Source organism: Phocoena sinus, chromosome 5 (genome assembly GCF_008692025.1).
Source record: "Phocoena sinus isolate mPhoSin1 chromosome 5, mPhoSin1.pri, whole genome shotgun sequence".
NCBI classification, from domain to species: Eukaryota; Metazoa; Chordata; class Mammalia; order Artiodactyla; family Phocoenidae; genus Phocoena; species Phocoena sinus.
The window spans coordinates 137,574,305-137,595,536 of NC_045767.1; the positions used below are offsets into that span (position 1 = coordinate 137,574,305).

Consider the following 21,232-nt stretch of genomic DNA (forward strand, 5'->3'; position numbering starts at 1 on the left):
CTCAACCACTGCGCCACCAGGGAAGCCCGGGTAAGTCTAGCTTTGAGAAGACATGGGGTTTTCTTTGAAAGCACTTCTCCTATTGAGACTAGGTGTGGTGGCATGGGTCAATAGGAGAAATGTCCTTAGCAGTGTGTCATCAGTGTCAGATAAAAGTGCACGTATCTCTACAACACATAACACAAAACCTGTAACTTCTTTATGAGGTTTTAAAGACAGATCTAAGCATTAAACCCCTTTGTAACAAAATTTCAAAGCTTATCAGGCTAAGAGTGTTTCAGCAACAGGTCAGGCCAGCTTGGTCCCGCCCAGGCCTGTGTTAGGATGGGTAGCAAGAGTACTAGCAAATTCCTCATGACAAGCAGGTCAGAGGTCAGACCCAAGAACTGAGGCTAAAGCCAGGATTATGATTCTAAGAGAGCTGTGGGTCCTACAGGTCAGGAGGGTGGTGGGCAAGTGTTAGGGACCCTGGGGGCGAGTCTGGACAGCACAGACCAGGGATAGAGTATCCATCTGTGGGTCTATAGCCTATGTAACAAGTCTGGGTCAACCACAGCAAGGAAAAGCTTAATACTTAGGTCTTCAGTGACTGGAGCCCTTACGTATCCCTCTGGTGGGTGAGCTTGTTCCCATGGTAGCAGCAAACAGCAAACAGTACACCTGACAGACGTGGGGAAAGGAGAGTCCTTCCTACTGTCGGCCCTGGTCCTGGACTTCTCCCAGGTTGAAGGAGAAACAGCCTTTCCACATGTGGATCTTTCCCTTGGAAGACCTGAAGGATTCAAAGATTATTTCCCTGACAGTAAAACCTAACGCGTATCACTTGACTGTGAAAAGCTGTTAATTTGCCTCTGAAACTAGCCATTTAACCTTTAGAAGAGTGAATTATAACCCTGCACATTGGACATTTTTCAAACTATGGATTTCTGGGCCCCTCCTCACAGCAATTCAAGGAGACTCTCTGGGGAGCTGGATGAGACCTAGGCGTCTATTTTTTAAATTTTCAGTGATTTCGTTGTTCTTCAAGTTTTTAATTTAATTCTTGAATGATGAAAGTATCAGGACCTCTTCATTGTAAATAAAAAAGATGTAAAACATTTTTACTCTCTCACTCCCTTTCTGTATGGGGGTATAACGGCTATATCCACAATATAAAGAATATAAATGAATATTTGTCTACCCACCACCTCTTTCAGTTTTATTAAAGGATAAGATATATACGGAAAAGTGCACAAATAGTAAATGGATAGCCAAGGAATTATTCCCAAATAAATATCATCTAGGTCAAGAAATAGAACATTAGGGAGTTCCCTGGTGGTCCAGTGGTTAAGACTCAGCTCTTTCACTGCAGGGGCCCAGGTTCAATCCCTGGTCAGGGAACTAAGATCCCGCAAGCTGCATGGCATGGCCAAAAAAAAAAAGAAATGGAACATTGCCACAAACCCATGTTACTTCTCCATAAGTATATAAAAAATGCCCGGGTTATTTTACTGGGCCACACCATTGTCTTATTGTCTACCTTTCCGCTTTGTTTTGCTCATAGATTTATTTTTTAATGGAGAGAGAATACTTTAGGTATGAGGTAATATTATCATATCAGTCTCTCTGAGCTTATAATATTCAGAGCAGTAACAAATATTTTGAGTGTTCTATGTGTCCTCACGTGGTGTATGTGAATGTTATATCGTGACAACAAATTTTCAAACCGTGACTCACTCAAGGAATTCAGGCTTATTTTTCTAAAATTGAATGGAACTTCGCTCTGGAGCCCCATGACACCTGACGGGAGAAAATACCTTTCTGTTCAGTTTCAGCCGGGACCTTGAGCAACAGATGGGAATGGTTGCACATTCCAAAGTGTGGTGTGGGATCGCTGTGCCTGGGACGGCGGCTGCTGTCTTGGGGAGCCTGAGGTTGCTGAGGCAGAGGATGTGACTGTGTCTGTTGGACCATTTGTGGGAGATGCACACAGGCCTAAGTGAGAAAGCCAGCCTGCTGGTTATCTCAAATGCTTTCCAGGAGAAGGGCCTGAAGAAACAAGGTGATCTCCGCAGAATAGTGGGCTGCCAGATTCCAAGGGGCTGAGCAGACATCGACAGCCAGTCAGAGAGGCCACGATCTTCAAAGTGACTGCACCTTCCCCCCTAAAGCGGACACGCAGGCCCAGCGGCCATGGCTCACGGGCACAGCCGCTCCGCGGCATGTGGGATCCTCCCGGACCGGGGCACGAACCCGTGTCCCCTGCATCGGCAGGCGGACTCTCAACCACTGCGCCACCAGGGAAGCCCTTGGCCATACTTTTTTGAGGAACAGCAAGCTGCCCGAGAGGGGAAATGCTTAAACATAAAAGAAATGTGAACATCTCGACTACTACATAGAATCTAACTTTTGATTCGTTTATGTGTGTGTATGTGTGTGTCTGTGGCTCAAATGATGGAGAAATTTTAAAAAGTCGGACTACAGAAATTATGCCTGAATTTTTATCCAAAGGAGTTGAAAAGGGCTACTAGTGCCCAGAGTGGGTTTGAATAGGCAGTGGGAAGAATGATTCAAATTGTTTTCTGATTCTATCTGCTGAGCCCTGTTTATCCAGTGTATTTGTAATATCAGTATATTAGCGACACCCATGATTCCATGAGCTGGTTCCTAATTCTACCAGAGACCTTCCCCTTCGGCAGTGGTGACTCCCTGTCAGATGCCAGGGCTGGGAGAAGGGCCTCCAAGAAGTTCAATGAGGTGTCAGGGACAAACATTTTGGGGGCGAGAGGAGGAGTCTACCAAGTTTACTAAGTCAGACAACTCTTATCTACTTCCTAAGCATTTTGCTGCTAAAGAAACCTGCTTTGGAACCAGCTAGCAGAGTCTTCTGCTTAGTAGAACCCGGCCTCTGCCAAAGACTTACTTTTACTTTTTAAAGACTTCAGGTCAGTTATTCTTCTGAATACTGAAAATAACAAGATAGTTTTACAAACTGGCTTGGTTATAGTTTCCTTTCAAAAAGTTAATATTCACTATCTAGAAAACAATTCTGCACTCATGGAAGTGTGCTTTAAGAGTATTGCTACCTCATGATCCAGCAACCCCACTCCTGGGCGTATATCCGGAGGAAATCATGGTTTGAAAGGATACATGCACCCCAGTGTTCATTGCAGTGCTGTTTACAATAGCCAGGACATGGAAGCAACCTAAGTGTCCATCAACAGAGAATGGATAAAGAAGATGTGGTACATATACACAATGGAATACTACGCAGCCATCAAAGAGAATGAAATGATGCCATTTGCAGCAACATGGATGGACCTAGAGATTATCACACTAAGTGAAGTAAGTCAGAAAGAGGAAGACAAATATCATATGATATCACTTATATGTGGAATCTAAAAAAAAAATGATACAAATGAACTTATTTGCAAAACGGACTCACAGACTTAGAGAATGAATTATGGTTACCAGGGAGGAAGGTGGTAGGGAGGGATAGATTGGGAGTTTGGGATTAACATATACACACTACGATATATAAAACAGACAACCAACAAGGACCTACTGTATAGCCCAGGGAACTCTACTCAATATTCCGTAATAACCTAAATGGGAAAAGAATTTGAAAAAGAATAGATACATGCATATATATAACAATCACTTTGCTGTATACCTGAAACTAACACAACATTGTAAATCATCTATTCTCCAATATAAAATAAAATTAAAAAAAGAGTATTGGCGAACAAAGGAAATCAATTTGATGCTTAAGTTCTCATGCAGTTTAGCCAGAATCTATGGGTGCTTCTAGGAAGAATGGTCTGAGTTTGAGCGCTACAGGAACAGTTCTAGTATAATTTTTGGTATTTGATCACTTGGAAGTTTATCCTTTCCTTCTACACATATTCCAATGCCTTGATCTTTTCCGTATTGTTAAATATAGTCTTTTTACAATTACACACCATGCTCTAATTCCCACTCCTTGCCCCCACCCCCCATAACAACCTTCTTTTCCTGTGGGGAAAACATTCCCTGGCCCCTGCCTGCCTGCGTGCCTTCTAGACTCTATTTGCTGTAGAAGCAAAAACAATAAGTCTAAGTGAGACCCGGAGGTCATCAACCCCTGCCTTTGTGCCCGGACATGCAAGCCACCTAAAGCAATCACTAACCTGTTTTTAAAAGAAACCTCCGCTCAGGGAGAATCCACAACTTCTTTTTGTGCACTCTTGCACCGAGTAACGGCACACTATAAATGTCTCTTCCCACCGATGTGTACTCTCGTCGGCCTGTTCTTTTTTCTCCCTCATTTGCATTAACCCTTTCTTGCCTTTTTACGAACTTCTGGGCCTTCTCTTCTCAGAAGCGGCGGGAGGCCAATGTTACTCTGGACACAGCCAGGATGGAAAGGTAAGTCCCTGGCAACGTTGCTGCTCTAATCCCCGGTGGCTGGGATGGACAGAGAGGAGAATGCATTCACCTCATGTGGTGTTTATTTCACTGCTGCTAAGCGAACACTCTCTAATGCTTTTTAGACTGACACTTCTGAGTCTGTTTCCATACAGGACACTAGAGGGCTCCCAGGAGTTAAAAATAAGTGGAAAAATACGGCATTTGCTTTTTTTTTTTTTCCAGAATTTAAAATTAAAGTTTATTTTTTACAATATTAAAAAAAAAGAAACCCTTACACATCTTAAAAGTGGGTTGTCAGCAGCCAGTGAACAAGTACCCGTTTTGCTTTGCAATCAGGAGTTTTCAAGGGACCTTTGAAAGCAGAGCTGAAATATTTGAAATGTGGAACACTCTTGACCATGAAATATGTTCTACTTACATGCCTCAGCCTTTAATAGTTCTTTGCATTAGAGTGAGGGATTGCATTCTTCCTGGGGCCAAGCACGGGGCCAGCTGTGTAAGTAAGGTTGCTTTTTACCAGTTCTTCTTTTTAATAATGTGAAAAAGTAGAGCTAGAGGGCTTTTGGTTCTCTTCTTTCAGCTGACTTTGGTGAAAAGAAGAGGAATAAAAAGCAGTTAGATGTCTGTTTTGTGTTTACGTGTGTGTGTGTTTCTGTGTGTGTGTGTGACTGAATACATGTAATCGCTTCCAAGATACATGGGCATGTATGCCTTTATATTACGATAACCCTTAAAGTAAGATAATGGAATATATTATGAAGAAAAGACTGTACCATACGATTAAGAGAATATGTTTCTGAATTTGAATGTTAATACTCGGTGCTTCTGTCCAATTAGTTAAAGCAGGACTTTTAAAAATAAATAGAAGACAGCTACAGATTTCTAAAACCTGTGGTTACTTTTCTTAAATTATTTCTGAATTTCAAAACGAAAAGCCTGGATTTGTCCAATTTTAATGCTTTTCCTTCGGGATCAAATTAAATGACTCTAGCTACAAGTTATAAAATAGTCTTGGATTTTGGTGGTTGGTTTTCACTAATTGAAACTGAATATCAAATCTATACATCTATCTTGTTTCTACTTTTTTTAAACCTCACTTAAAAAATCATTTCGTGGTGATAGTGATGAAAGGAAAAGGTTCCGCGTTTTTCTTTCCTCTTCTGGAGGAACTGACCGAGTTTGAGACTGTGACTCCGTTCGCTCTGTTTCCATTCATTCCCAGGAACTAGCCAGACTTCTCCTCGGGGAGGCTGTCGGGGTTTAGAAGGTTTGTTGTGGCCAGTGTCAGAAGCCTGCCCGGCTCCATCACCAGCCCTTAACTTCCTCCTCGACCCACTGGAGACCACGTAGACACCTGAGTGGAGGCGACAGCTGCGTTCAGCAAACCATGCATCATGCCAGAAGGAGCCAACAGCAGACTTTAAACTCTGTGCAGCATGCGGACGAAGCTCAGAAATGAGCTGTCCGGACAAGCCAGGGCAACTCATAAACTGGTTCCTCTCCTCCCTGTGCGTCCCGAGGGTGCGGAAACTCTGGAGCAGCCGGCGCCCCAGGACCAGGAGGAACCTCCTGCTGGGTACGGCCTGCGCCATCTACCTGGGCTTCCTGGTGAGCCAGGTGGGGCGCGCCTCTGCCCCGCACGGAGGGCGCGCGCGCAAGGGGCCGCACTGGAGCCGGGCCACCGCCGAGGCCCCCTTCCCTGAGATACCCCTGGACGGCACGCTGGCCCCTCCCGAGTCCCAGGGCAATGGGACCACGCTGCAGCCCAACGTGGTGTACATCACCTTGCGCTCCAAGCGCAGCAAGCCCGCCAGCATCCGTGGCACCGTGAAACCCAAGCGCAGGAAGAAGTATGCGGTGGCTTCTCAGGCCCCGGGACCCGGGGCTTTGGTCGGACCGTCCCTTCGGCCTCAGGAAGCTGCAAGGGCAGCTGATGCTGAAGTGCCCGGGCACGTCTGGGGAGGAAACCTGGCCAAGGCTGGGGAGCGACCCTGGGGGTGGATGCAGGGTGTGGGAGCGCAAGGTGGGGACGCAGATGTGCAGCTGCCCCGGGCCGAGGGAAGCAACATCAGGATCTACAGCGAGAGCGCCCCGTCGTGGCTGAGCGGAGAAGACATCGGCCGGATGCGCCTGCTGGCCGACGGCACGGTGGCGGGTCTCCAGCCGGCCTGGCCCAGGAGCAGAGCGCGCCTGCTGGTGTTGCAGGGGACCGGCAGGCCCGCGGGGCCCGCCTGCGGCCCCAGCCCCTGCGGGCTGCTCAAGCAGCCTCTGGACATGAGCGAGGTGTTTGCCTTCCACCTGGACAGGATCCTGGGACTCAACCGGACCCTGCCTTCTGTGAGCAGGAAATCCGAGTTCATCCAAGGTAACCGTTTCCCGGGCTTCTTGTTTGCAGCTGTTGGATTGGGCTTGATTTTCTCTTTTCCCTCAGCCTCTTTTTCTAAATGATTTTCTCCACCTGCCTTTCCCATTTGGACAGCAGCAGCGCGTCTTTCCATACGCTTGGCATCCTCGATTTTCTCAGCTTTGGGAGGACACGAGAGTGCCCGGGCGATGCCGCGCTGCACACGCGAGAGAAGCCCCCGCTGTGCAATCTGTGCTTTCCGTTTCCCTCGCCGCGCTTCCCGGAGGCTTATCACATCTGATGAAAGCCAGTGGCAATTGTGTGATCAGGAGAGCGAGCCGGGGTGGGGGCAGAGGGCTTGCTGACAGTCAGGCATATTAGTAACTGGGTTTGTATGGAAGTACGTAGAATCCTGCGCACTGGAAGTTTTTAAAAATAAAGGCAAAGAGGGTTATCTTTCTTCGGCAGATGGAATCTTTTTAAGAGGCCCATGTTAGATTCGACCCCTTCATCTTTCACGATGGACATAACCGCTTTAGTTTAGAAAATGAGGCCAAAAGAGGTGATTTGTTCAGTGTACATACCGACCAGCCACGTGGTTTCTCAAAGTCCATGACTATGGTTTATTAAGCCTGAGTGCCGAGAGATGCCGTCAGGTGACAAACACTGTGGCAGGTTCTGGGGTGTGCAGCCTGCCGATTCAGCTGCAGGCATCAGGGCTGCTGTGTGACAGTGCTCACGCCACAGAAAGGATTTTCTCTGAATCCTAAGGCTATTCCAGCGTTCCAACACAAAGTAGGGTGGGTCCTTGGCTGTGTTTGAAAGCAGAGTGCTTCCAGAAGTTGCCACTCTGAACCCAGGCTGGTCCAAGAGGCTAAAATGGACCCCAAAGAGATTATAAGCTCAAAGCCTATTTCTTTACAAAACGTAGCATTTCAGCCCAGTTCCCATGGAGTCTGGACTGGAATGGATTAAAGCCTTGGGAGTGGCCAAAAGCCAAACTGCATTTCAGTGGCTTCAGGGGTATAATTTAGTCTTAGAATGGGTACTTCTTGAAGTACTACTGGTTTGTTTAGAAGGACTCGGCATTCCCTACTCATCCTGGTTCGTGGCTAAGTGCTGCAGAGTCACAGGTGTGTTTCGATGCCTCAGATTCACAAAGTCTTCCACCAGTATGATGCCGATGTGAGAAAGCCTCTCAGACATGCTATCAAATGGTGATACAAGTTCACTTCTAGAGGGTGCTCGCTATTTGCTAAGCGCTTTGCTGCCTGAGACATAGAGTCTCTATACATCTTGACTCCTGTGTTTCTCGCAGCAGTACTAGGAGGTGGGTGCGATTCTTCTCTCCACTTGGGAGATGAGAAAGCTGAGGCTTATTTAGGTAAAGTAACTGGCCTCATGTTAATGGTTAAGCTGGGTTTTGCGCCCAGGCCCAGCGAACTTCAAAATGTCAGCTCTTAGCCATTGGGCTTAGGTGACGCTACCACTTCTGTCCAGACAGGTGCACCCTGGAGAGAGGGAGTATGTGGGTGGGCATGGAGAAGCAGGCACACACGGAGCCTCTCCTGGACCAAGCAGGGCAGAGGGTCCCCCTGGAAGGCTCCCTTGCCGTTCATTCATGTCATAAAGGCCCTGAGAAGAGGTGATGCGTGCTTGAATGTATCCTGAGGCATGGTACTCTGATCTGTCCTTCCAGCTTCCCTGGGAGCTCCTGGACGGAAGTTGAGAGAGGAAAGTAGTGGTCAGGAGCCTGGGCTCTGGAGCTGGACCCCTGGGTTTGAATTTACCAACCTGTGACCCAGAAACACTCATGTTCTCAGCTCTAAGTGACAACAGTACCCACCTCATGAGTTTGTCGCTAGTTAATACAGGGAACACACGTAGACCTGGTGCTTGACACACAGTAAATCTTCAGTAAATACTGCTATTGGTGTTACTACACGAAGCACATGAGGTTCCATATTCACTGAGTTACTCGTATAGCCTCCAAGCCTCACCTATCACTTCTTTTTTTTAATTGAAGTCTAGTTGATTTACAATGCTGTGCTGTTTCAGGTGTACAGCAAAGTGATTCAGTTATACATATATATATTCTTTTACAGATTCTTTTCCATTTTGGTTTATTACAAGATATTGAATATAGTTCCCTGTGCTACTCAGAAGGTCCTTGTTGTTTATCTATTTTATATATAGTAGTGTGTATCTGTTAATCCCAAATTCCTAATTCCTCCCCTTCCCCTTTGGTAACCAAGTTTGTTCTCTATGTCTGCGAGTCTGTTTCTGTTTTGTAAATAAGTTCATTTGTACCATTTTTTTAGATTCCACATATAAGTGACATCAAATGATATTTGTCTTTCTCTGTCTGACTTACTTCACTTAGTGTAATAATCTCTAGGTCCATCCATATTGCTGCAAATGGCATTATTTCATTCTTTTTTTGGCTGACTAATATTCCATTGTGTATATACCACATCTTCTTTATCCATTCATCTGTCAGTGGACATTCAGGTTGCTTCCATGTCTTGGCTATTGTAAATAATGTTGCAATTAACACTGGGGTGCATGTATCTTTTTGAATTAGAGTTTTCTCTGGATACATATCATTTCTTCATGTGACAGGGCTAGGACTAAAACCTAGCTCTCCTGCTGGCTTAAACGTTTTGGTGTCAGGGGACCTCTTAGGTATTTAATTCTGTTCTCTGAATATCCAGCATCTTTGGGAATGAAGAAGGCAGTTGCATTAAATTTGAAGGAGACATTTATAATTCCAATGTAGACTGGTGTTCCTCTCTCTTTGCAGAAGTAAGTGATGATAGAAAGAAACCAACAAGGTTGTATTGACATGACTCTCAATATGATGAGTTAAATACCTAAGACTGTATCTCAAGTAATACCAGAACTTTCTTTATTCTCTCTTTGATACTTTCTACTAGAATGTAGTTACTGAGAGTCATAAAATCAGACCAGTTTCCTCAGGAGGCTAGGACATGATTTATAGTTATGAGCACCCTACACAATAGAATTCTACTCATGGAGACATTGTACTGATGCAAAGTACATAAATAGATCAGTTCTGGTCACGGTAGGGGATTAACAGTCTTAGGTCCTCGGTATCTCTCTTCACTCACCTACCTCTAGTCTTTTCCTGACTTGTGTCTTTCTTCCCTTGATTTCCACAGATGTGTGGATCTTCCCTCTAGGGTCCTCCTAGTCTTCTCTTGGTCCAAGCTTAGCTTTATTTGCGCCTCCCTAGGTACCTAAGGGGGTGATAGATCTTATCTTGTTACCCAGCATCTGTTTCTGGCTCATTCTATATCATTGCTGTATAATTATAATTGCTTATTTAATCATCTCTTCTTTCCCACTACGCTCTAGATCTGTGAAGGCAGAGACGTTTCCTGTCGTGTTCATCATTGAATGTCCAGATCCCAGTGGAGAGTCTGGCACATGGTAGTTGCTCAATAAATATTTTTGAATGAATGCAAGAATGCATTTTTGGTCTGTTTCACTGACTCCAAACAGTAAATCTGTACTTGCTTCTGGCTTCAAAAACTCAGGACAAGTGCTACCATTTTAGTCCCAAATCCAGGCTGGGATTTCTCCTTGAGATTCTTATAAATAACTCATTGAAAAGGTAAAGAAAAATATCCTTGGCAGCCTCTGTTTTATGCAAATAATAAGGTTTATGGAGCTTATTCTTGTGAGGACCATCAATATAATATGGTCTGTGGCTTCACTCTGTAATGTAATTTGATAATGAGTTTTCTATAGGAGGAAAAACAGAACTCAGCTTAGGTATGCATTTCTCTGATGATCTGGCTTGGTCTGGGAGGAGATCTTTTCATATCTGGGAGAGTGGGTAGTCAGCCAGTCCTGTAAATAATCTGCCTTAAGTGTTGTTTCTGTTCTCTGACTTTTGATGAATGTTTGTGAAAACAAATTCATGCTCAGTACCAAGAACATCGCTAGTCTCTTGTGAGTCGAATATAGATACTTGGCTTATCGCAGTTAATCTTTCAAAGAAACCTATGCAGGAGATACTTTCTTACCTCAATTTTGAGAAGAAAGAAAGATCAGAAGAAGGCAGCTCAAGGTCATACAATGAGTTAATTGTCCAGAAAGAATTCAAGCCCTTGTCTTGTAACTTCCAAGACTTTCCTCTTTATCAATCTGCTTTCCTCACCAAATCCTTTTGGGAGTCCTTAAGGTGTGTCTTCTTTCTCTATCACCACGACCTATTTGTATACCTGATTATCTAACGCAACTAGACATTGATGACTTGTGTACTGCTGCACAGATATGGGCTATGGGAACCTCTTATTTCTCAAGGAGACAACAACTGTAACCATAGCAAGAGTAATATTGAATGTTACCATGTACTGGCACTGTTTTAAGTACCATGCACCTATTATCTCAATAAATCTTCCTAAACTTTTATAAGGTGGGTACTCTACGAGAGGCCTTTTGTGGATGTGTAAGTAGAGGCCCAGTGTAAGTAAATACCTTTGCTGAAAGTCATGTAAATTACCTGGCTGTAAAAAGGAGACATATGATGCCAAGGGAGATGTAAAAGAGTGTCAGAGGCTGTGACTGAATGATATGTCTGCCCCAGCCTCTCAGATGAACTTTCTGTTCATCCAGTCCAAAGACAAAAGGTCCCAATGATAAAGCTCATCTTCAGGTATTTATTTGTTTGTTTGTTTGTTTGTTTGTAAAACTGACACAGGTGATCCTATTGGCCCAGAGCCACTAGCTCAGGTTCCTCTGGGACAGGTTCTTGGTTGTATAACTTGAATTCTAGATGACTCCCCTTGAATCCAAAAAAATATATATGAAATTAGCAGGTTTACTGGCCCTGAACTGTATACTGGACCATTTTCTGACAGGTGTCACTCCAAAGATATCCCAGAAAATGGGAAGGTTGTACTTGGGGAAGGACAAGGCTGTAATTAGGTAGGGAGGGCCAGGAGGGTACCACCCTACAAAATCCAGCCATGACCACTAGACCAGAGTCTCATCCTATGCGTATCTGTGTGGGAAATACAAAAGTGAATTGAAATATAGCATCAAAGGCCCTGTAAAGAAATCCATGTTTGCAATAATGATGTATTTTTCAGTTGTAAACTTATAAAGAACCTAGTATTATGCCTCACAGCGTGTCTATGCTGCATTTGCTGTCATTTGACTATTGCATTACTTAACAATTCCACACAGCAGATAGTATTGATACTTTATATATGGGACTCCTGGGGCTTGGTGAGGTGTGAAATTTGCTCAAGGGCGCATAGCTAGTGAGCAGTGAAGTGGAATCTGTACCCAGTTCTGTCTGATACTAAAGTATCCTCATGTTGCTTCTCTTAACCTACATTACCTCTCAAATATAACTTGATATAATCATGCGACAGTGAAAACAATGTGCAAATTTTATCATGGTGATTTCTGATTTACCATTATGCCGATCTTTCTATTTAACTTCTTTTTTCAACTCAACCACTTAACATTGTTAAAATTTTCACTCAAAGGAAGTGTGGCCATACTACCCTGAGCGCGGCTACAAGGGCTGTTGTTGTTGTTTAAATACAAGCCAACGCTTCCCAGATTTTCTTGTTTTACCGTAAACAATCGTGTATATGCAAATATGACTGAATGTATTAGTATGTTTTCTGCCAAACCGTCCTTGCAAAAATCGTCAATCATGATAGAGGTCACCAGATACTATGTGATACTGATACATTTAAGTACTTTTTGAAACAAAATATTTAAAAATATGTATCTAAGACAAGACAAAGCAGACTCTGTCTATGTAGAGAGCAGAAGAACCCCAGCCCCCCTGTGATCTTCCACTGACCACTTTGGCCAAGCTCCCCAGCAGTCTGCACAGAGATGCACATGAACCCCAAGGGCTACCATTTTGGTAGCACTTAAGCATCGGACTGTTTTTCATGCCCAGCGTGGGAGATGCATTATGTGTGCTTTATTTTTAGGATGCCGCTTTACGGCCATAGAGCTGTCAAACTGCATCAGGTAGCCTCGTTCCAGGAACGCTGTGTGTCAGGGCTGCTTGGATGACAAACTGCAGGCCCCTCACCCACTTCCATTTAAATTCAGTGTAGATTCCAATGTGCTTACTGTTCTCTGACTTGTACTGCCTCGTCTCATCATAGAGCAGGAGAAATACAGTGGGTACTTTCCTCTCTCCTCTCGAGCCCCTGCGAGCAGTGCTGTGAGCTGCACGCTGGTGGTATGGCTGCCAGAGCAGGGGAGTGGCAGCTGCACAATTCATGTTGTCCCAGGCTCTCAGGTAAAGAGTTACGAGAATAACCCAGATGCCCTCACAAGTTGGAAACACACTGACCTCAAAATCCTAGAAGTCCTGGACATGGGTGCAAACTTTCTTAAAATATTGACTCAGGAGTATAGGAGTCATGTCTTGTTTCTGAAAATTTGGATGGAGAGCACATTGTGTTCTTTATCAGAAAAGCCCCAAGGGTATTATTCTTTAGCGATCAAGTTGAGCTGGTCAACTAAATACATTCATAAGTGGACAAAAGTTTACTGAGCATGGGCTGCAAGCAGTGCTGGGCTTCACTGTTGTCTTGTTTGCTCACTACATACCTTCTTCGGTAAACTGGGGGAACTGGGGAACCTTCTCTGCTGTGTCTCTGGAAGGCGTCCCCAGATCTCACACGAGGCTGGGATAGAAGGGACAGTGGCTAGTAGTTGCCACGGTGCTCACAGCCTGAAAGATGCATGTTCCTCAGCTCCGTGCAATCTATTCCCTTCTACAGCATCATATTTACCTTTTCTTCTTTTAAGAAATAGTTGTTGAGCACCTGCTATGTGCCAGCCACTCTTCTAGTCATTAGGGGCTACATCAGTGGACAAAAGAGTCAAGAATCCCTGTCCCCCTTGGAGCTGGCACCATTGGACCGTGTGACAGCTCAGTGGCCTGGAGGGACTCTTCTTATAGCCACTGATTTCAAGATTCACTCAGCACCAGCCTGAGCCCAAGGTCATAACCTTTCCATTGGGACTGAATCTGTCGCCATCTCTGGGTGGGTTTAAGGACAACACAGGTGCTGACCTCAGTTAATGGGCAAATATTGACGTTTCGGTCGAATTTGGTTGTCACTGACAGCATTTAGTTTCTATTTGTGACTCTAAACATGGGGAAGGAGCTGTACAGTTTCTAATTCAAAGAGCTTTGCAGTTCAGATTGTGGACTGGCATATCTGCTTGCTAGGGCTACTATCACAAAATACCACAGATGGGCGGCTTAAACAGAAGACATTTATTTCTCACAGTTCTGGAGGCTGGAAGTCCAAGGTCAAGGTGTCGGCTGGTTTGGTTTCTTCCCAGGTCTCTCTCCTTGGCTTGACGATGGCCGTCTTCTCACTGTGTCCTCATAGGCTCCTTCCTCTGTGGCCCATCCCCCTCCTGTCTCTCAGTGTGTCCAAACTTCTTCTCATTAGGATACCAGTCAGATTGGATTAGGGCCACCATAACAGCCTCATTTTAACTTAGTTGCCTCTTCAAAGGCTCTTTCTCCAAATGCAGTCACGTTCTGAGGTGCTGGGCGTGGGGTTTCAACGTATAAATTTGGGGGAATATCATTTAGCTTCACAATGACTGTCAGTCTAGACGCCCTGAATTTGAATCCTGGTTCTACTGTGTGACGTGGGTGAATTCACTTAATCTCTTTCTACCTTATTTCTTCGAGTGTAACGGTATTGATAACAGTACTGACCTCATCGAGTTGTGAGAATGCAGTGAGCCGATACGGATAAAATATCTCTAACAGTGCCCCCCGCATAGGAACACGCAGTGATTGCTGTGTGTTATTTTCATTCAGTTTCTAAGCTGACTCAGCTCTTGGTGATCTATCACCTTAGATTTCCTTAGTTTGTTTCTCTAGATTGATGTTCACGTGAGCTAAATACACAGGCACCTCAAATTGTCATGTAAAGAAAGTGCCTGGAGTGGGTGGTGGAGGGTCCCAGTCTCTCCCGTTTGTGGAGGGCGAATCGCTTTACATTCAGCATCTCACCAAACCGCGCAACAGCCCCACACATCAGCTGTTCTCGGACAGATTTCCTGTGGGGAAAGTGAGGCTCAGAGACTAGCATATGTCCAGGTCGCATGCAGTGGGGCTGGGATGCATACGTGGGTGGCAGGGCCCGCCAGGCTCCCCTCATCACTGTCTGCACCATCATCATTATTCTCTCACATCACCTGGACCCTCGGTGGATGTGGCGGCGTCATCATGCGTCCCCATGGAAACCCCCTGCCTCCGCAGCCTTTCAGTCTGATTCCCGAGTGCAGCCACGACGCCTTAAATGTCCGCCTTCTTATGACGGTGATTTGGCGTCAGGAGGAGTGAGGCAGTGGTGTCTCCACCACCCCTGTGTTCATCATTCCCGAGTCTCAGAGGATTATGGAGACATGGTGGTGGATGGTAGAAGGAGGGCCTGGAAACCCCTCTGCCCCCACCTCTACCTCTCAAGTGTCTCAATCCTTCTTAACCCACTTAGAGTGAGGACAGTGGCATCACTGCTTATGAGGAGGTCACACCAACCAAACGTTTGTTCAGGGCCCATTGACCATTGCTTAGAACCTAAGGGCTGGAGGTGAAAACTGGGGGGTTCTGAAAAATTCACTCATTCATTCCTTAACATTGTTGAATGCTTGCTTTGATCGGGACTTATGGCAGGAGCTGGAGAACCAAAGATGATTGGGAACCAGTCCCTGCTCTCACAGGGCTCCCAGCTTGAGGGCAAGAGACAGCTAACCAAACCTGTCCTACAAGAAGGGTAGGATCTGAAAGAGAAATTAAGGACACACTCCCATTTACCACTGCAACAAAAAGAATAAAATACCTAGAATAAACGTACCTGAGGAGACAAAAGACCTGTATGCAGAAAACTATAAGACATGGATAAAAGAAATTAAAGATGATACAAACAGATGGAGAGATATACCATGTTCTTGGATTGCAAGAAGCAACCTTGTGAAAATGACTATACTACCCAAAGCAATCTACAGATTCAATGCAATCCCTATCAAACAATCAATGGCATTTTTCACAGAACTAGAACAAAAAGTTTCACAATTTGTATGGAAACCCAAAAGACCCCGAATAGCCAAAGCAATCTTGAGAAAGAAAAACAGAGATGGAGGAATTAGGCTCCAGGACTTCAGACTATATTACAAAGCTACAGTAATCAAGACAGTATGGTACCGGCACAAAAATAGAAATATAGATCAATGGAACAGTATAGAAAGCCCAGACATAAACCCACGCACATATGGTCAGCTTATCTTTGGTAAAGGAGGCAAGAATATACAATGGAGAAAAGATAGGCTCTCCAATAAGTGGTGCTGGAAAAACTGGACAGCTACATATAAAAGAATGAAATTAGAACACTCCCTAACACCACAGATGAAAATAAACTGAAAATGGATTAAAGACCTAAATGTAAGGCCAGACACTATAAAACTCTTAGAGGAAAACGTAGGCAGAACACTCTTTGACATAAATCACAGTAAGATCTTTTTTGACCCATCTCCTAGGGTAATGAAAATAAAAACAAAAATAAACAAATGGGACCTAATTAAACTTAAAAGCTTTTGCACAGCAAAGGAAACCATAAATGAGACAAAAGCGCAGCCCTCAGAATGGGAGAAAATATTTGCAAATGAAGCAACTAACAAAGGATTAATCTCAAAAATATACAAAGAGCTCATGCAGCTCAGTATCAAATAGAACAAGCCACCCAATCAAAAAATGGGCAGAAGACCTAAATAGACATTTCTCCAAAGAAGACATACAGGTGGCCAAGAGTCACATGAAAAGATGCTTGACATCACTAATTATTTGAGAAATGCAAGTCAAAACTACAATGAGGTATCACCTCACACTGGTCAGAATGGCCATCAGAAAAATCTACAAACAGTAAATGCTGGAGAGGGTATGGAGAAAAGGGAACTCTGCTGCACTGTTGGTGGGAATGTAAACTGATACAGCCACTGTGGGGAACAGTATGGAGGTTCCTTAAAAAACTAAAAATAGAATTACCATATGACCCAGCAATCCCACTACTGGGCATATACCCTGAGAAAACTATAATTCAAAAAGAGTCATGTACCACAATGTTCACTGCAGCTCTATTTACAATAGTCAGGACATGGAAGCAAGCTAAGTGTCCATCGACAGATGAATGGATAAAGAAGATGTGGCACATATATACAATGGAATATTACTCAGCCATAAAAAGAAATGAAATTGAGTTATTTGTAGTGAGGTGGATGGACCTAGAGACTGTCATACAGAGTGAAGTAAGTCAGAAAGAGAGAAACAAATACCATATGCTAAAACATATATATGGAATCTAAAACAGAAACCAAAAAAATGGTTCTGAAGAACCTAGTGGCAGGACAGGAATAAAGATACAGATGTAGAGAATGGACTTGAGGACACGGGGAGGGGGAAGGGTAAGCTGGGACGAAGTGAGAGAGTGGCATGGATATATATACACCACCAAATGTAAAAGAGATAGCTAGTGGGGAGCAGCCGCATAGCACAGGGAGATCAGCTTGGTGCTTTGTGACCACCTAGAGGGGTGGGATAGGGAGGGTGGGAGGGAGACACAAGAGGGAGGGTATATGGGGATATATGTGTATGTATAGCTGATTCACTTTGTTATACACTAGAAACTAACACACCATTGTAAAGCAATTACACTCCAATAAAGATGTTAAAAAAGAAAAACAAAGACGGGTAGGGTAAAGACCTCCAGGAGATATGTTTAGGGAAGCCTGCAGGCACAGAGAGTGATGTGTGTGTAAGGGGGGTGGGTAGGGGGACTGCAGAGGTTCTAGAAGCAGTAGTGTCAGACTAGTTCTTCAAAGTCACTGTGGGTGGGTACAGAAGGGTGGAGAGAACCCATGTGTGAGAAGCTTGTGAAGGGAGTGTGTGCGTGGAAACTGCACACCGTTTTGGAAAAAGGAGAATAGGGGCTGGCGGTGGTGAGTGGAGAGTGGGTGGGTTTATGTTATGGAAGGACATGGACTTCATCCCGCAGATAATGAGAAATCATTGAAGGGTCTGAAGAAGAGAGGTGATGTGATGAGCTTTTGACTGTAGGAAGCTCACTCCAGTCAGGAATTCATGGCTTCTTCATCTACCTTAATCAACATTAAACGGCCCAGGACCAGGTCCCCCTGATGTAACCAAGACTTTACTGGCAAAATGTTTGTGGAGTTTGGCAGTGACTCCATCATCACGACCCTCTGAAGTCAAGGTCGGTTCCTGTTTTTCTAAAGGGAATATTGAGACAGGAAGTGTCTGGGAGCTCCCATTTTTATAGCGGAAGTCCAGGGCAGACCTAGAAAGCAGAAGTTCCCATCCATTAGTCAAAGGTTCAGAACAAAGAAGGACACTTTGTTTTTATTTATTTATTTTTAAATGTTTATTGGAGTATAATTGCTTTACAATGGTGTGTTAGTTTCTGCTTTATAACAAAGTGAATCAGCTATACATATACATATATCTCCATATCGCCTCCCTCTTGCACCTCCCCCCACCCTCCCTATCCCACCCTTCTAGATGGTCACAAAGCACTGAGCTGACCTCCCTGTGCTATGCGGCTGCTTCCCACTAGCTATCTATTTTACGTTTGATAGTGTATATATATGTCCATGCCACTCTCACTTCGTCCCAGCTTACCCTTCCGCCTCCCCTTGTCCTCAAGTCCATTCTCTACGTCTGCGTCTTTATTCCTGTCTTGCCCCTAGGTTCATTAGAACCTTTTTTTTTTAGATATCATATATATATGTTAGCATATAGTATTTGTTTTTCTCTTTCTGACTTATTTCACTCTGTATGACAGTCTCTAGGTCCATCCACCTCACTACAAATAACTCAATTTTGTTTCTTTTTATGGCTGAGTAATATTCCATTGTATATATGTGCCACTTCTTTATCCATTCATCTGTCAATGGACACTTAGTTTGCTTCCATGTCCTGGCTGTTGTAAATAGTGCTGCAGTGAACATTGTGGTACATGTCTCTTTCTGAATTATGGTTTTCTCATGGTGTAAGCCCAGTAGAGGGATTGCTGGGTCGTATGCTTTTAAAGTAGAGCTGATGGTTTGGGTTGTTTCAATCGTCTGTGACAGAGGGAAGTCACAAGTGCTTCATGCTTAGCTAACGCTTGAGGAAACGTGGAGATTATTTTAACTCAGTCCAACCTCGAGAAAACCAGTTAGTGAAACAGTTAGGAAAGTAACTAAATACATTTCTATTTTTGTTGGAAGAACGGTTTTCTAAATCACCCAGAAATTGGATTCCTAAGACAAGCCCTTGTATTGAGGATTTGGTTGGCTGCATGGAATCTACACGTGTAAAATCTATGGAATTCTGCTTCTCTGCCACCTTCCCCTTTTAAAACCTAATATAGGTTGATTCTTTTTAATATCTGACAGTGCCGTATTTTCAGTGTCTCTGGATCTCACACTTTTCACGCCTTGGGGAGCCCGTTGCCTCAGTCAGGGTGGCTGGAGGACTGGTCTTGAGTCCTGTGGAGACCAGAGATGCAGCGTCAAGTGTAGAATCAACACTCATGACTTGGTTTTCCACCCAGGCACTCAGCTCCTCTTCAGACATGGCTCTTCTTGTTCATGGCCATAGCTGCTCATTTCGCTATGCTGGGGCCCGGCAGTTCTTCATTGCTTGGCTTGGCTCTGAGAGCTCAGCCTTTATTTTAGTCCTTCCTTCACTTGGTCCCTTTAAAACACTCTTCAACTGGCAGACACACAACCTGATCGTCATTACACGCGTGCTTGTCTGTTTCCATTAAACTCCCAGCTGTGGCCCAGGCCTTGCCTGGGACTGGGATTTTGCAGGGCCTCTGTTTCTGGTATGCCTCACTCTGAATTCTTTCTATCCCAAACACAGGAACCAAATGCGTCCAGATATTGGGGGACAATGGTAAATATGTGTTTTGGGAATAAGTGAATTAACAATGTTTGAAAGCCTGAGCATCTTATCCTCCACATTTCCTCCCCGGCCAGACTGTCACAGAATCCTATTTCACCCGCCCTCACATTGACTGACTTGTCCACGTTCGCCATCCCTAAGCCAAGAGATCTTACCTACTTTTTCCACTTTTAATCGCCAGAACCCTACTGTGAGAGGCACCGTAGAAAAATAGAGCAGATAGTACTTAAGGGATCATTAACAACCAGACACCTGCTACCTTCTCCGTGGAGGTACGCCCACATCAACACTTGCTTTTCGATTAGAGAGCTGCAGCATTCAAGTTTTCCTTCAATGCATTGGAAGTTGCAATGGAACATGACAATTTGTTTCCCATAACAAAGGTGAACCTCACTGTTTGGCCGGTCTTTGTTTTCTTTAGAGGGTTTGGGAGTTATTTTTAATGAAGGGCTCTGAGCTGAACTGTCACTTTCTTTTTTGTCTTGTTCACGAGAAGCTTGGAACTTGGCCCATGTGATAAAATAGGCTTGTGATTTCAGAGCTCAGGATGTTTCTACTTGGTTTTGCCCAGTGATAGATGCAGACATTCACTGATAACTCCCCCTGTAGTTCAACAAAACGGGTCACTGGTTCAAGGTGAAGGGCACCTGATAAACCAGAGCAGATTGTGTAGAGCATTCATTCTTAGTGGATTTTCACGTTCGTCTTCTCACAAGAATGTCTTCTTTGTGCTTTTGAATAAAGAACGACTTGGGAGAACATCAAAATTCAGGGGAGATATTCAGATTTTGGAAAAAATAAGTTTTACTGGCAAGTCTCAGTTTTTTAAAAGACAGTTATATAACCGTTAATTCACATGAACACCCACGTTTCTTTTAAAACCCCACTTCCTCCCCATTCTGACAGGTAGAATTTTCTCTCTTCACCGTTAAGATTTCTCTAGAGAGCCCAGTACTGCCTCATTCTGACAAATCCAAATGCGAAGAGATGAATGCCCTTCATCTCTGAAACACTTCAGGTAAGTTGCTTTAACCTGTTTGCTGCTTTCAAAGGGTATTTTTCTGTCATCCCTTCAGATCTATCAAGCTTCATTTGATTCTGTTATCAGCCGTATTTTATACAAAGTGGAATGCACCTCACAGTAGTTGCTCACAGCTCTGAGCTCTGGAACCAGCCTGGGCAATGTGTACAAATACTCTGCAAGACCTGCTGGCTGGAAGGAAGGGCATCCAGCCTGGCTCAGCCTGGGAACTGCCTCTTACCCTGCTCTCTGGAAGCCCCTTTCCCTGTGGTGACTGACGCCAGGCATGGCAGGACAGAATGTGTTTCTGTGGCAGTCAGAATATTTTGCTGAGGGGAGATGCATGTGGAGGAAAACAGAGGATGTTAACTGAAAACCAATTATTCCTATCCGTTGAAAGCTCCCTGCGGCAGTTTGAGAACCATTTAATAGAAAATGTATCATTCAAAAAAAATTTTAAGATTTAAAGGAGAGAAAT

General features: G+C 44.3%; 1 protein-coding gene across 2 annotated transcripts in view; it reads left to right on the top strand.

Moving 5' to 3' along the window:
• The first annotated feature begins 4,267 nt into the window (after window positions 1-4,267).
• The window catches only part of GASK1B (golgi associated kinase 1B), a 46,131-nt gene continuing 29,166 nt past the window's right edge, over window positions 4,268-21,232 (top strand). The window contains exons 1-2 of one of the 2 annotated variants that reach the window (XM_032632399.1): window positions 4,268-4,386; window positions 5,612-6,754. In XM_032632399.1, coding sequence (XP_032488290.1) covers window positions 5,845-6,754 — 910 coding nt within the window. In that variant the 5' untranslated portion in view covers window positions 4,268-4,386; window positions 5,612-5,844. Of the gene's footprint in view, window positions 4,387-4,636; window positions 4,886-5,611; window positions 6,755-21,232 lie in introns of those variants that run through there. The other variant, XM_032632398.1, reaches the window with a different exon arrangement.